This window comes from Myiozetetes cayanensis, unplaced genomic scaffold (assembly GCF_022539395.1).
Source record: "Myiozetetes cayanensis isolate MyiCay16 unplaced genomic scaffold, myiCay2020 scf2-11, whole genome shotgun sequence".
Lineage (NCBI taxonomy): Eukaryota > Metazoa > Chordata > Aves > Passeriformes > Tyrannidae > Myiozetetes > Myiozetetes cayanensis.
The window spans coordinates 60,156,382-60,172,663 of record NW_026087411.1 but is presented as its reverse complement, the minus strand read 5'-3'; the positions used below and the strand labels follow the sequence as shown (position 1 = coordinate 60,172,663).

The window sequence follows — 16,282 nt, the reverse complement described above, 5'->3', positions numbered from 1 at the left end:
ATTATTTCAAAGTCTTAAGACCTTGAGTTCTCTGTTCCACAGCCTCACCATGGGCTTCTCAGATGTTGAGCATGCTCTGAAGAAAAAGAGCTAGCAGCTCCATAAAGATAAAACTAAGAAGTGTGCAGCATCTTTGGTTGAAAAAAATAAATGGATTTATCTACACACTGTATAAGGTATGAGCAAAAAGTCTACAAGAAAGGATGGGGGTTGGGGGAGGGATGGCAGGGGATGACAAGAAAGCTCTGTCTTAGAGTCAAAAAGTGTAGGGACAAAATGAGAATTGCCAAAAGTCTTGAGTCCTGACAGCTGACAGGACACCTAGCAATACAAATTAAATTATGTATACTATTCTTTGGCAGTAAAGAGAAAAAGAGAAGTCAGTTGGCAGTGAAGTTGCTGCACAGTTAGAATGGAGTTGAGATAAAAGACAATGTTGGCATGGTCATGCCAAACCTTTCTGACTCAATATTCCATCAGGATAATGACAGTAAAAGCCAGACAACTATGAAAATCTGTGGATAATACTAAATTTCATTCAAGATGGAAGCAAAGTCTTTAAGGTTTGGTAAAATTAAGGCAAGCAGAATAGATAATCTTCTGCCCTAGATATTGAAACAATTCCCCTAAGAATTCAGTGGTAAGTAATTACAAAAATCTATCAGCTCAAGTGATGCCACATTACCAGAGAATGTCAATATAACAAATATAATTTAGAAAGAGGAAAAACTGGCAGCTTTACAGCAGTTACTCTGAGCTCAATAGTGTGCAAGTCTTTTTTCAAGAAGTTCAAAGGAAAGGACATTTTGAGACATAGAGGTAAATGGAAACCTGGGATAAAATACAAGATGTTCTTTACCTTTACCAAAATAAATACAGATTTTGATAATAAAACAACTTGTATTAAGGATGAGGGGGGCTGCAGCAGATGTATCCTATATGATCTTCAGTATTGCATTTGATACTGTAACACATAAGGAACATAACTACATACACAGTTACACAAACAGGAGATTAGCAACAGTGGAAATTTGTAAATGGGGAAAGGCTTATCTGAAAAGACACAGCAATACATAAAAGCAAACTGATGAATTGGGGTAGTCTTCCTACATAAATTTCTCAAGGTTTTCTCTTACTAATGATTGTATTATTTAACATTTTCATTCATAACTCTGGCACAGAAAGAAGCACGTGAAATTCACCCACGGAAGAATGAAATTAGGGATATCAATTTATAGAAAGTCCAGGATATTATACAGGAAAAAATAGATTAATAAGGGGACTAGAGAAATAAAAATTATGCAGAAGTGTATGCATTTAATAGACTTAATAACTGGATTTTATGCTATAAATCAGGGGACTCATTAGTTTGAAATGACAGATACTAACTGGCCATACGGCAACTATCAAACACAGTGTTGTACAGCAATAAAAAAGGTATATGCAGTTCTGTGTATATCTAGCTATACTAGTACTAGATAGCAGACTTTTAATATAATCACTGACATTGATCAGACATTAATTAAAATTATAGTATCACTTCCAATCACTCATAATTAAGAAAGGTGGTCAAACATGGACAATCACATGGGAAAGAGCAGAATCTACTCAGCATGAAGAACTAAGAAACAACAATAAAACTGCTGTTTGTGAGTACTCACAAACATAGCTATCATGGGTGGGAAAATCAATTTCATTTAATGGATAATGTCAATAGAAAAGAAATATGTAGAAACTTTCCACTGGCAACTGTAGGTAGATAATTAGAAATCCATTTCTAAATATCAAAAGGAGTGAGGTTCTAGCACATCCACTAAGAAAGACAAAAAACCTAATCTTTAGAAAAAGCTCAGTATGTTCATTAAATGCATTAAAGATGGTAGCCCTTCCATAAGGTTTCTGTCTCTCTCAGATCGACAGAAAGTTCTTTTCAACCTGGCGTCCTTCTGTGCTGTGTTCCTACACTAGGGCATAAGAAACAACAAGTGGATACCTTAGATATAAAAAAAATCTCATGTTAAAGACACATTAAGCTTCTAAAAGAAAATGAACTCAAGAACTTCAGAAGTCAACAACATCACTTCAGGCCTATATGTCCTTATACAATAATTATTTTAATCTATAATTTTATAAATTAAAAAAAATCATGTGCAAGTATACCTTTGGCTTGAGGGGGGGAAGAGGGGGTGGTAAGAATAAAAGACCAGCCAATGGTCCATGCAGAACACTTGTATGCTAGTGCAAGAGCATAAGGAGCCATAAAATAATATCTGTGCTCTGTAACCTCACCTGTGGCACGCAGCAGAACCATGTATCCTTTACTTGACAGGTACCAAGCCCTCAGAGGGAGGCAAGTACACCCAGCTGGACTCAGAAATCATGATAGTTTGTTCCCTGGGATGCTCTAAGAGGGACAAGAAACTTCTGAAAAAGAAGCTTCACAGGGAAATACTTTGCCCAAGTACGGTAGCCAGGGATGTTGAACCAAGAGGTTCAGATTGTGTGCTTCTGTAACAGCAACAGCAGCAGCTTCAACCTCTACTGGACCTCTAAGCAGGTATTCCTTCCTCTGCTTCTTCATCCTCTCAGGAGAGAGGATGAGAAAAGATGCTCCTTTCTCCAGCTAAGCATGCACAGCCACATGCTGAAGAGTTGGAATAGTCACAGTACAGTGTCTTATCCAAACTTCTTGAATCCAGACTCCTTTGAGAAAAATGTGCTAGGCCAGTTAGAAACATTCCTCAGGCAGGTTTCAGTCTTAAACCATGCAGATGCAAATCATGGATTTTAAAGAAGCAGATAGTTAAGTTCAGGCACATACTAAAGCTGCATAACCTCAGTAAGATCTCTTGGTAAGTGTAAAGATGTTGGAATCAGAGCAGTGAAGTGACTGACAGTACAAGCAGAAGTTCTTTTATTTGCCAGACAACTTTTTAAAGATATAAAAATTTCACATATAAAAGCAGGAATCCCAAGACAGCTCCAAAATAGCCTTATTAGTTGCTGTTTCAGCTAAAAATCTTGTTACATTTTACATGACCACTTTCAGAGGCAGGTTATGAAAACTAATAGTTAATTGATAAAAAATATCGAACTTCCAAAAAGGCACTTCAAGCCTGGGACTGCCTTTTTACACCTGTGTACTTAAACATTTAAATTTCCTAAAATGAGGAACTACCACAGCCTGCTTCAGTTTGAATTTCTGCAATACAATTTACTGTGCAAATCGCCTTGGTGGCATCGAATGTTCACTCTCCTTGTGAAAGTCTTACATTCATAGGTCTATGTCTTTGTCTTCAGTTTGCTTGTGTTGCCCAGTGTTGTCATTGGGAACTGCTCTGTCTACTGCCATCTCCTTTGTTTGTTGTTCTCAAGAATCACTGCTCATCTCATTTTTTTTGTACACTGCTCTGCTTTCACTTGCTGCACAATCTTCATTTATGTAGAGATAATTACATAAAGTATATTTATATGAAAACATCTCGCCTTGCTGAGAACCTAATTTAGTAATTTTACAATTAGCTTCTTGGCTGATCTGTTCCCATTCAGTGAGTCTGCTTTTGTCTGACTGAAACTAATCAGAAGTTTATGACTCAGCTGAATGGGACTTAAATGGGTACAGAACCACACGTTATGAGGGCTAATTAATTGAAGTAGTATAAGAGACCAAGTACTGCTACATGATTTCTTCTAACATTATAAGTATTTCAATGTATTTACTTCTGATTTTCAGAAAGGGCACTTTTTAGAATAGTTGTATAGTGTCCAAGGTTTTAGTACTATTCCTGTAGCTTCAGGATCCTACATTTGGCAAGGTGTCAAATCCAAAGACAGATTCCTATGATGTCCACATTTCTGCTTACTGTGCAAGTCCTAAAGTGATTTGAATTAATTATCTGCTTCTCAGTAAGTACTGAATTAAGGGCATAGTTATTATTCTCTTAGGATCTGATTGGGCTGATTGTTTGGGCTGCCAGTGTACTATTTTACTGGCATAGTCTAATCTTGTCACAAAATGTATTATTAGAAATTTATTATACAGATTTTAATGCTTAAATAAATCTTTCTTATTATATATCAGCACAGTATTTATTCACTTAACTGTGCATAACCTTAAAATCCGATTCATGGACCAGGCCTCAATGGTTAAGAATTTACATGAAATACAAAAGTGGCAACCAACCCTTCAGATTTCTGTGTAAGTGGAGAAAAAAGCATAATGCTGATGATAAGCATTTTTCCCAGCACACCAGCTACCTAACTGTTCTTAACTCAGTCTGACAGCTTACTTTTTGGTTGCTCTTAACTGGTTTTTAACAACTTCCATTCTCATGAATAGTAAAAAAAATATTATTGCATGGCTAGCCAGAATCCTACTAAAATGGCTTAATCAGAAACCACAGTATTTCAAGAATATGTCAGACAATTTCATACGTATGCCCTCTTTTCTACAACACTGTTTTCTGAATTCATTTTTATATTGCTGGCCACTTGCTAAGGGAGGCAAATAATAAGCACCTGCTAATGCCTAATAGTAGTTTATGCCTGACTGACATTGACTGAAACATCCATTCCCTACCTGTCACAATTTTGTGATATGAATGGACAAAAGTATTAGATGAATTTGCTAAAATCAATCTGCACTTTAAGCCTCAAGACTCACTAAAGATGACTGAGTACCCTTCCCTCATCTCTTTTGTGTGCAAATATGCCCACTTGCTGATGTGTACTGGTTCTAGGGAATAACTGTTGCTCATTTATATCCTGTCAAATACTACCACTATTTACCACTCCACCAATACTCAGTGAAGTAGCTACGCCCTTATTTAGCACTGCCAAATGGAATTTTATCCTAAATCATGTTCATTCAGGTCTAATAGCTTCCAGTCCTTCAAATGTTGCATTTACTGAGTCCCTTTTCAGCCACATCTCCAGTAGCTATACTTCTCCTATAAAAGCAAATTGATGGGCTTTTTAACATCTTCCCTAACTTTATTGACTTCTTTCACCCAGTACTAAATTACTCAAATTACACCCTCAGACAGGGCACTGACCATGCATTTATTAAACTTTCAGATATGCTCTTCACACTTTCTCAATCTCTTGATGCTCATTTAGCATGAGAAGAGCATAAGTTTATTGAACTTGTTAGCCTCTTTGCATCTTTTCTCATACCTACAAAACACTTGACAGTGATCAGGTTGCTGCTGGTTAAAGAGCACAACTTTATTGCTTTGTCACTTTCATCCAGCTTTCTGCATTAAGCAGTTTCCCAATTCCTGTTATATTATAAAGTCTTTGAGGCTGAGATTGTTTTTTCATCTGATGTTTAAAAAGTAAATAGAGTCATGAACCTCTGGTTCAAAACCAGCAGTAATATGCTTCTAAATAAATAACCACTGTTCAGAGGAGGGCAAGAGAAGAGAGGTAGGAGTAAGAAACTGGCAGAGATTTTTCCTTCTTGACTTCCTTCTCTATTTCCCCAGCAAACGAATGCAGCATAAAACTGACAAACGTATAAAATTAGAGTTGTCATTTTGGTTAGACTTGCAGAATAGGTTAAACAGTGGTTAAACATCCTATTGAAAAAACAGGTTAAAAACTGGTTACATTACATAGTTCTCTCATGTAACTCATGTCAAAGCATTATTATCTTAATAATTGTTTCAAAAAACCCTGCAAAACTACAGACTGCAGGTATTCTAGGACTTGAGTCATAAATTATACCAACAAAAAGTTACAGTACAATTGATTGCCCTTTTTTCCACCCTCTAGCTAACTTGGAAAAAATTAGGTAATGAAATCAGCTCCCAGGGCTGGTGTACCTTACGTGAAAATGCTGCTCCAAAATATCACTGCTTTCACAAATTAAATTTCTGGCTCAGTCCATGCTCCCCTTGATACATTTTCTTCATGTTTTCAATCAAGCTTTTTGATGCACATAAAGTGTTCATACACATAAGAAAAACTGTGATTCAACAAAATACAAGTGGAACATCACCAGGACTGCACACTTTTTTGCTTTCTCTCCATTCGATTCAAAAATAGTTGTATTTATCGGTTAAATGCTATTTAGAATGCACGATACTGGGAAAAACGGATGACAGAAGTTATATTAAAAAAAAAATACGCAATTTGTCTAATCCATGCTATTATAATTACGCTACACAAGCACTGTAGGGACACCAACTTTTCAAACTAGAAATAATCATAACGGGTGTTTTCCACAGACGCGCCTTGTTCTCCCGTTGTGCCGCAGGACGCGCTTCGGGGAGCGGCCGGGAAGAGCCCGGGCGGGGAAGCGGCCGGCCGTTCAGGCACCGACGGGAGCGGACACGCTCCACGCGTGGCGACACCCCCGCCAATGGCACTGCCACTGCCACTCGCTCCCGCACCGCGCCGCGCTCTCCCTCCCGGGGGCTTCGGCACAGCCCAGGTGTCGCAGCCGGCGGGAGGAGCAGCGCGGTGGTCGCGCTCGCCCGCCCTTACCTCAGGTGCAGGTAGTGCACCAGCTTCGTCACCACGGTCACCATCTTCCCGAGTCACCTTCCCCGCCACCGCCTCGGGCGCGGGAGGGACACGCGACGAGCAGGGCGATGCTTCCCAGGGGCTCCTCCGTCGGCTGCGCCTCGCTGCTGCTTCACGCTCCGCAGTGCCCTCGGGCGACAGCGCCTTCGCCCCACGGCCGCTCCCTGCCCGCGCCCGCCCCGCCCGGCCGGGGGCGGGGCCGCCGCCCCTCCTGCGACCGCCCCCGCGGGCGAGGACGGGCAAATTACTGGGATGAGGGGCCGAGGGTGGCTCGGCAGCGTCCCCGGCGCCTCTTCGCGGGGGGAAGAGCGCCGGCAGTCCCGCCGCGGGTGGTCCAGCCCCGCTCCGCTCGCTGCCGTCGGGGCGCCCCCCGCCCCTTCTCCTGCTCTGCGCCCCGCACCGGCGGCGGGGCCGCCCTGGAGGGAATGGGGTCGGGCCAAGGGGTAGCGGTGGGGGAGCGTGTGTGGGAGTGCAAGCGGGGAGGTGAGGTGTGAGTGCCCCGCGGGAGTGGGAAGCCGGTCACGTCCCAGCGTACGGCACGGCTGAGACCTGCAGGGTGCCTCTCCAAACGCGGCCCGGTGGGGGAGAGTTAAACGAGAGGCAAGGGGAATGAGTGTTGGTCTGGGCAACCTCGCCGTACCAAACTAGTGCCTGCGTCCCATTCAGCTCCGCAGAGGACGGGGAAGAAGAGGTGATTTGATTGTGGCCTGTCAGCAGTTACGCAGGAGGATTTGTCATTGTTCTTTAATCTACCAGACATGAAGGACTGAAGCAGAACGTAGACAAATTCAGTCTGGGAACAATGAAACACCTTTAGTGTTACCATAAGGGTACTGAAACGCTGAAATTATTTACTACTGGATCTTGGATGTCTTGAAATTTCAGTGATACAATAGATGACCTCCTCATATAAACCACATATAAGTCATCTCTACATTTGATTGATTTGGGTTATGGAGAAAATTTTGGGATGTTTATTGCTGTGAAGGCTGGCCTACATGATCACAGAGCAGGTGATCAGTAACTCCAGCTTTTCAAATCTATGAATTTTAGTTATTTAGTTTCTGGTGCACTCAAAATTAAGAGTATCCCTTCAGCCTTATTCTCCCCTTTTTGGCATCTACTCTAGGCACTGAACCAGACAAGAGTCTTGAAAAAAAGTTACGTGTACTAAGTGTAACTCAAAGGCTATCATAATGCATACGTTAGCTTGTATGAAGAAAGTTTACAAACAAAAATGTGTTTCATATTTTCTGATTCAGAATACTTGAATAAATGACTCAGTCTACTGAAGGATTTCCCTGTGTTGGTAGCATTCAAACTACTGAAACTTAGAAACAAAGATAAGCCACGGTACATGAAGTTTTTCCAGTTCATCAGGGAGTATTTGGAGTCTATGGATAGCTAAGAAGTTTAAATACTTGATATAAATTAGAAGGCTGTACCTGCAGGATATAATTATTCATATATATATATTCATATACATATATATATTCATATACACATATATACCCCTATTCAGTGTACATATCTATACATACACTGAACCATGTACCACACCCTCTTAAAGTAAGCTGGCTACTGTAAATTGTATTTCAGTATTTCTAGAAAGAACTGCTTGGGAATCCCCATAGGCAGTAAGAATTTTAAGACAGTCTGTGGTTTGTGGTAGTCTCTAATCCCCTTTGTCTGCACATTCTTAATAGTATCAGACTTGTGAAAAAAAGAGCGTTTAATTTTGGGTACTTTTTAATGAATCAGACAGAATACAGATTCTGTCTGATAAGTATATAGGAGATGGTGTAAATAATTAAAATAGGGTTTTTTTCATAGTGGATAAATACTGCAAGTTGGATATTTTTGTCCCATTGTACATACGGTTTTACATCCCACATCCTCAAGCTTATTGTTTCATTATTGTTATTATATTACTCTGTATAATTCTTTCTGTACTTCCTGTATTTCTCAGCTCATGTCAATTAAAGTTCCAAAATATGTGCCCTTCACTTGCTAGCTTGTTCTCATGCTCTGTGCTGCTCTCTACACTACTTACAGCTCTGCTCCAGTGGAGCAGAGGTAGACTGTTTTACCTCTAGCAGGTTTAACACAGCTGCGTTCTTTTTTTTGTACTTCGTGATCCCCCTTTCATATTTCTTTTTATAACTGGTTATCTCTCATTAGAGTTCCTTAACTAATATTTACTTGCTGATTCCATGCTTTTATTTATTCATATAACAATTTTTTTTCCAAAAATATCAACATCTGGTGTAGCTGTTATCTTTAAATGCTGTTATAACTCGAACTGTTTGTTCCCTAAAACATTTGAATTGTCTTGCTAGACTAAAAATTGATCTTATTCAGTTTTTTCTTTTTTCCCCTGCAAGAATTCAAACTTTCCATGAAACTAAAATTCTGAAAAGTCTGTTTTACAATTTCTAAAAGGGCCTTTCAAAATGTTTGGAGTAAAACATCCACTTTGGGTGTTTTGTTTCAGTATGGCTTTATTCCGTTGTTTAACTTCAGGGGATTTTGTATCATGTTTGGGTGTATTTCAGAAGTCAAGAGGGTAACGTGTGTTTTGCTTATATTCTGCCAACACATTTCTATAAAAAGAAATTTTAGATTTTGTGTAATTAGCATTTTCTAGTAGAAAGCTACTCATCAGAAAGTTTTAAATAATTCCAAGGATTGAAAATTTAGTCCACTATTTTCACTATGCTAGGGATGAAAGCCAAGCTTTTTTTGGTCGCCCATAGTGGACAAGTGAGCCATAAGCTGTTGGAAGGGGGAAATTAATTCCTAATCCTATTAGCTAATAGACAGCTTACTCCCAGCTGTGTCATCGTATGTTCTTTTTACAGTACCTAGTTCATTTAATACAGTTCTGTTTTTGCACATTCTTACATTTCTGCTTGCAGTCCTCATAGGGATGTACAAATTGGCAAAGCTCAGCGTGTCAGAAAAGCATGTCGGGGTAGTGAGGTTGAAACAGAAGACCAGTGTAATAGGTGTAATTATGGGTAAAGAATCTAAGAAAGAGCAACCACCTTTTGAAGTCAGAGCTTTGCCTGCAGAGGAAATCCTTGGGAACGGATTCGAGTAAGCTCCGTGGAATGAAGAGGTACAGTCCGTATAAATATAGACTCCATCAAAATGCACTTTGAGTATTGTCGGAAGAGTTCACCGACTCTGAAATGGATCAGGTGATTATGATGAAATATCAGGAGAATATAGGAGCTCTCAGATGTCTTGAGCATATCATATTCTGATACATAAAAGCATCCAGTTCCACCTGGAGAATGAAGTGTTCATAATTTAACACAATCTGCAGGCAGAACTCTGGAGAAGAGAAAAAGACGACTATGGTAACAAAACTGAGTTGCATTTGGTAGCCTGAGACAATTTGCCTTTGTGAGGTTAGTGTGCTACAGCAGCAATTGGCATTGTGCACTCTAGAATTTGTGTGAGACTTAGTTTGCATAATTTTGAAATTATTTTTTTTTATAGAGATAGCAGGTTTAAGAACAGAAATGCACTGCCAACTACTAACATCTGCAGGGTTCTCGCTTCAGGCTCAGAAAGAGCATTTGTGATTGCAACAGAATCATAAATGCATGGCATTTGTACTGTTGCTATAATCTATTAATCTGGTAGATACATAATGTAATAAAAGCAGCAAAAATTTAATGTCCATTTTTAAATATCTTTATCAGATGATCTGTATCATGGACAATACACACACTTTATCATAAACAGTACTTAAATGTGCTTTATAATTTACTTTCCTAAACTAAACAATAGTATATTTGAAAGTTAAAAATTAAATATATGCTTTCCTAAAATTTCCACCCACTGTCCATGTATATTAAAAATATATGGAACAATTTTTCCTATACTCTTTCTGAAAAAATATGGTGGTTTGAAATTTTTTTGTCTGCCAGTAGTTGGTTGTCAGGTGTAATTTTTGCCTTATTTGCCTCTAAAGCCAACCTGAATCTCTTTGAAAAGGACACTTGAGCACTTAGCTATACCATTAATTTTCATGGAAAAAGCCACTTTATGGGGGAAAAAAGAAGGTTCAGCTTCAAGGTAACAGCAAGACATCAATTTTCTGTATTTGAAATTAACATAATGTTTTACATAATGATCCTTTCCACTGATCATTAAAATAACATAGTTACCTCGGCAACTGGAACAGTCTGCAAATGTTATCTAGTGATACTAACACATTCTGAAAATACATACAACAAATAAGGTCTGAAACATTATCATTTGGGTGAAAAATATTTTTTTCAGTAAAAATATCTTCTGGTCTAAGCAGATTTTTGTGAGAAAAATTTAATTCAATGTAACTTTATTTTTATGCAAAACTGATTTTATTTGCTGAAAACCTGAAGTCCCAATTTTTCGTTTCCTAACAATGGCAAAACAGTAGTTGCTTTTCAATCACATTACATTCAATTGCATTGTTCTATAAATGTTTCAATGGCAAATGTTCAGGAAATAAAATTTATTTCTAAAGCAAGTGTTGAATGCTTAAAAAAGTGGTGGAAAATATGGCGCACCAAATAATTGACTGATGAATTCTATCTAGGGAGTTTACTGCCTTAGATCTGAATGTCATTGCAGACCTCTCGTTCTCTTCTGGTTGGTACCCTTGTGAGTCTGACCTGAACAATTGAGATCTAAAGGGACTGAAACAAGTTGGCATCAATACTCTTCACCATTTTTCTTTTTGAAGCAAAACTTAATAAACTGTGTTCACTGATGATTTTGGGTGTCTTAAAATGCTTTTTGTGTATTGTTGATTTACTGAAAAGTTTTGCCAGGACTAGTTGCCAGCACATCTCCCATTAGAATGGAAAATTGCTCCCAAGCAGAGAAGTTTTTTCATTTAATACCATATGAGATATCAAATGCATTGATCTTTTTTGTGAATTTCAATGGTATCTCTTTGAGTGGAACCCCATCAAAGTTTATAAAGTGAATCAAAGCACTTTATTTCAGTGTACTTTTAACACTGTTGATGTAAATTTAATTTGAGTTGAAAAGTTTCTGAAGAGTGTTAGTAAATTGGTAATTCTTAATGTATTTGAACATTTTGCTATCATCCATGTGTGGTTTTTTAAGCACTTTTCCTTTGAATGCTGCAAATCTAGTGACAAGATTGCTCTGAGAGAGGGTCTGGGAATATATAAATGGTCCTTTCATACGGTATTGTTCCAATAGAGATAATGGGAACTTTGCTTTGGAAACAGGAGTAGACTATTTGTTTACAGATCACTTTGCAAATGTACAGCAAATACTCTTGTATTACGATTTATTTTCATTGAAAAATATGTAACAGAAATGGCCAGGCTGTGACTATCTTTGATTTAGGACAAGGGCAGCAAGGACTCAAAGTAATTTTCATCTCCCTTACAGGCTCCAGTTTCAACCATCATCCTTCTATCTGATTGCCACTGTTTTCTAGGGATTGGCAACATGAAAAAATTGTGGCCAAGGCCTTTCCTTGGGTTTTGGTTGTCCATAGTTGGTGTCATAGTGTCACCCCACAAATACCCAGTCCAAGCTCACACCATGCTACGTGTCAGGATAATGTCTAAGCACACATCTTTCCCTTTTTTCACCATTGCGGGCAAAGGAAACCTGAATGTACAAACTGGGAGAGGACTGCAAGGTAATCCTTTTGTCCCCTGAATCGGAGAATGGATGGAGTAGGATTTAAGTCCATCACAGTGCATGCCTGCCCTACAACGCAGGGATAATTATCCTGATACATCTGAAGAAGGAGTCTAAAGGGATCCATGTCAATCTCCTTGAGCAGAGGAGAGGTTGGGACATAGTCACACTAAAAGTTTTTAAAGCCAGTAATAAAGGTATTAATTACACCATCAAATTTTATAACCATTCCTAAGACCTTTATCCTCTCTGCCATCTAATGAGAGAGTGCATGCTGTCTGGGGCCACGATTAGCTCACCAAAATAAAGAGAGATTAGCGTATTAGACGTTACTGAGCAGATGGATCATTACACAGGAGTCTAAGCTAAGAACTAAGCATTCTAAGAATGTCACATTTGGAAGATACAAAATATTTAAATAAAACTTTAAATACCTGTGGAGATTACCAGGGATCTAACTTTATGGTGTGTCAACATACATACCGGATAATGGAATAAAGAATGTGTAAGGCTTTTTACATTTTTTCTCAGTTTAATGAAGCTCACTTGATCAGAAGACTATGGGCCACAGGAATATCCAATGTAGAAAACTGCAGGTGACTCATCTACCTTGCTGGTGCTCTAGTATTATTCATACTGTGTTTTCTGTGTTTATTGGATGTGCAGTTGTTGGTATTTTTAGGAATACAGAAATAATGAGTACTGTATGGTTTTGTTTTGCTTGCTTTTTAAAGTTTGAATACAAAAGAGATGGAAATGTTGATCAAGCAATTTGCAGAGCTGGAAAAATGACAGGCTTAGTTTGTAATAACCAGCTCTTTACTTCACTAGGAAATTATAAGGATTTTAACCTATATTTTTTACTAAAATGCCAACTAAAACCCACTATGTTTCCTGTACTCCATAGTTTGATATTCGGCAGTTTTTACATTATTTAGTTTGTTGGTCCCAGAGCAATTTTTTGAATTAGTTTGCTCTTTGACATTACATTGAAGTCAGTGGCATTAGCCACTTTCCTAGGCATTAAAGTCTCAAAAAAACTTCCCCTCATTTCATTCACTTTCTTTGTTACAAGAAAGACACTTCACCATTTGGACCAAGGATGAATGCAGAGCCCTTTAGAGAGAGGGCCGAATGGAGAAGAACTATAATCTATCTCAGTAGGTGGTTGGATATGATGAGAGGAAGTTTCTTGTCTCTGAAAATAAATCTTAAAATTACTCTAGATATGCTATTAATAAGGTATATCATTTGTGTACTGTTCCACTGATTTCTGTTCCTGATGTTTGCAACTTCTAATCCTCTTCCCTGCAAACTCTGCCTGGAAGTAGATAAAGTCTCCATCTGCTTGTAACATTTCCTAGACTGAATACACCCCCACTGATACCTGTGTAAACTTGTGACTACTAGACTGTGTCACAAGGTGTTAAATAACACCAAAATCACATCAACTAAATTAGACAATATTCCTGTGACTGGCTGAGTCAGAGAGCAAAGAATTCTGAAAGTCCCGGGGCAGGAGCCAAAGGCATTACACCACAGATTATAGTTGTAACTGTGGACGTGGAGACCACCTGTTCTAGAATCAGGTATACATCAGCAGAAAAACAGATTACTGTGTACAAGAGGCGTACAAGAGGCATACAAGTGTCAGGTCATGAGACTCCAGTGCTACAAGTTCAGTCTGCAGATTTTTTCTTCTTTCACTGATCTTGTCTGTTTCTGTCTTCTCGTTTCCTGTTTTCTTGTGCCTTTTTTTCCAAATATGTGTCTCTGTTGTTTTCTCTGTTTTCCTTTTGGCTTCTGTAGTAATCTTTTCTTGCTATCTTCAACAGGTCCGTTGTGAAACAAACAATGTCCTTCGTTTCCTCCAGCAGCTCTTCTTTCTCACCTGTGTCTTGACTGTTATCAATTAGTCACATGCAGATTGGTCAAGTGGGCACTTTATTGTTGTTCCAGAAACAGCCAGGTTTGTCTTATTCAAAAGTACCATTTCTGTGTATCAGCTAGAAATCACACAGTATTAGATATTAACTCTAAAGGATTCTAACCAGGTAATGCCCACACAGATATAGCTCATGTTGCTTGCATGATGAATATTTATTTGTATAATACGAAATTTGCCTACACTTTAACATTATGTGTAATATTTATCATTGGGCACAACAGTAAAAGTGATGGAAAATATGAAATAAATAATGTTGAAATTGTCTCACCATTCCTTATCTGAAAGTAATGCAAAAACCTAATGACCATTTAATAACTGGACTTGGGCTTTTAATTCTCAATAGAATTCTTGCTGTGATTGTTTTTCTAGCATTGGCCTAGTTGTATGTGCTTTGGAGAAATACTTGGACTGAAGCGCTCTTTATACTAGTCTGAAGGTATCTCTTGCTGGTGATTTAAGATTTTAAATAGAAAATAAAAATGTTAAGACTGGGCTACAAGCTGCAGCTGGGCTGACATGTGTAGAGGAAAATCCTGTCAGGTTAAAAATAGAAACATGTTCCACCTGCAGATTAACTTTATATCTAATCCACTCATGTTTTACCACATGGCACACTACCTACACACAGACTCTGTGAGGAAGAAGACAGAGGCATGAATTTACATTAGACCTTACTTCCTTCCCATCCATTTCTATAGTTCTGAAATGAAACTAGAAGAAATGTGCAAACATTCTCCAAACATATAATACCAGACAGTTATCTGCATAGTAATGTTTCTGGAGATACAAATCCACAGACTAAAAACAATCCATGGTTCAGCCCAGTGATCAGTGAAGGTCAGTTAATTCACACTCCAGTTATCCCTTCTGAGTTCATTACACAGGATATTATGCTGAAAAACTTCTAAAGTCTACATCTATCAAGTACATTGGATTTACATATCTAGTTTGCCTCTAAAATGACTTAAATGTCTATCATTCATGAGAAACAAACTCCTTTTATGGGGAGTTTTCTAAATTGTGCTTCTCACTATATATATACTTTCAGTACTGAAGCCTAATTGAAAATTTTAAAACTTGCAATAAATTTAAAGATGTTTGATTAGATCAACAGGGGACTGATTCTTCAGAGGCATTATCTGTTGAGTGAGATTAAGGTAAATCCAACATTTAGCACTCTTGTGCAAACAGCAATCTAGTCTTGCTCTCCTAAGCAAACTTCAGTTGAAATCCAATCACTGGTTTCACATTTAAGATGAAGTTGCCTTCTAGCAATTTTCCTGTTACAATTTTATTATGATTAAAGACATAAAGAGTAACTTGAAGCCACTACTATGGTTTGTTTATTGTTTTTAATTACCACTACGCATAAACTCACACTTTAGCATTGGCCACTGGCAGCTGAGGGAGAGAGAAAGGGATATGTAGAAAAGTGCCTTTCAGTAGCATTTGCTTTTCCTCCTTCCAGCACAGCCTGACCATAAATGGATCCTTAGCGGTAGAGAAAATAGCCTGAAGCTATTGTAGAAAACATTTGTCTGTAGCATCCCTGGAAGGAAGAGGGTCAAACCAAACATTAGGGATTGTACCTCTGCCTCCTGTTGTATTGGGCAGCTTTTAAGTGAGAGCTTTAACTTAAAGGTGGAATGAGATGCAGAGGTATATGCTGTTCAGTGATTCTTCTTTGCCAGGAGTTTGCCAGTAAAGACTGCTTTAAACCTACAGTGTTTTATGCCAGATAAGGTGACTTTAAAGTTTTGCAGTGCTTGTGAGTGGTCAGACTGCAGACTAAAATAGTCAGCATTTCATAAAACACAAGAGATAACAGGCACCCTGAAAACATTCAAATATATGTTTTCCTTGTAGAATTTTGCAGCAGTGTTGCATCATTGCTCTTATCCTCCTTATGGCTTGTTTTTAAAAAAGAGACAGTGTATCTAACTATTTGATTAATGGAAAATGTACATACAAAAGCTGAAAGTGATAACATTGACATTGCAAAAAAACATAAGACACAAGAGGTCTGGTAAGATAAACATTAGACAGTTGCTAGTTTCATTTTATTACACTGTTAATGAAACCATAGAAATCACACAGATATAAAAGCAAGTTCTAATTTTCCTT

The 16,282-nt window shown here is 38.3% G+C and overlaps 1 protein-coding gene across 1 annotated transcript in view; it reads right to left on the bottom strand.

The window, feature by feature from the left end:
* ARHGAP18 (Rho GTPase activating protein 18) overlaps positions 1–6,560 on the bottom strand; it is a 96,667-nt gene extending 90,107 nt beyond the window's left edge. Inside the window, exon 1 of the mRNA XM_050314733.1 lies at positions 6,490–6,560. Coding sequence (XP_050170690.1) covers positions 6,490–6,533 — 44 coding nt within the window. The 5' untranslated portion in view covers positions 6,534–6,560. The remainder of the gene's footprint in view (positions 1–6,489) is intronic.
* Positions 6,561–16,282: the final 9,722 nt, after the last annotated feature.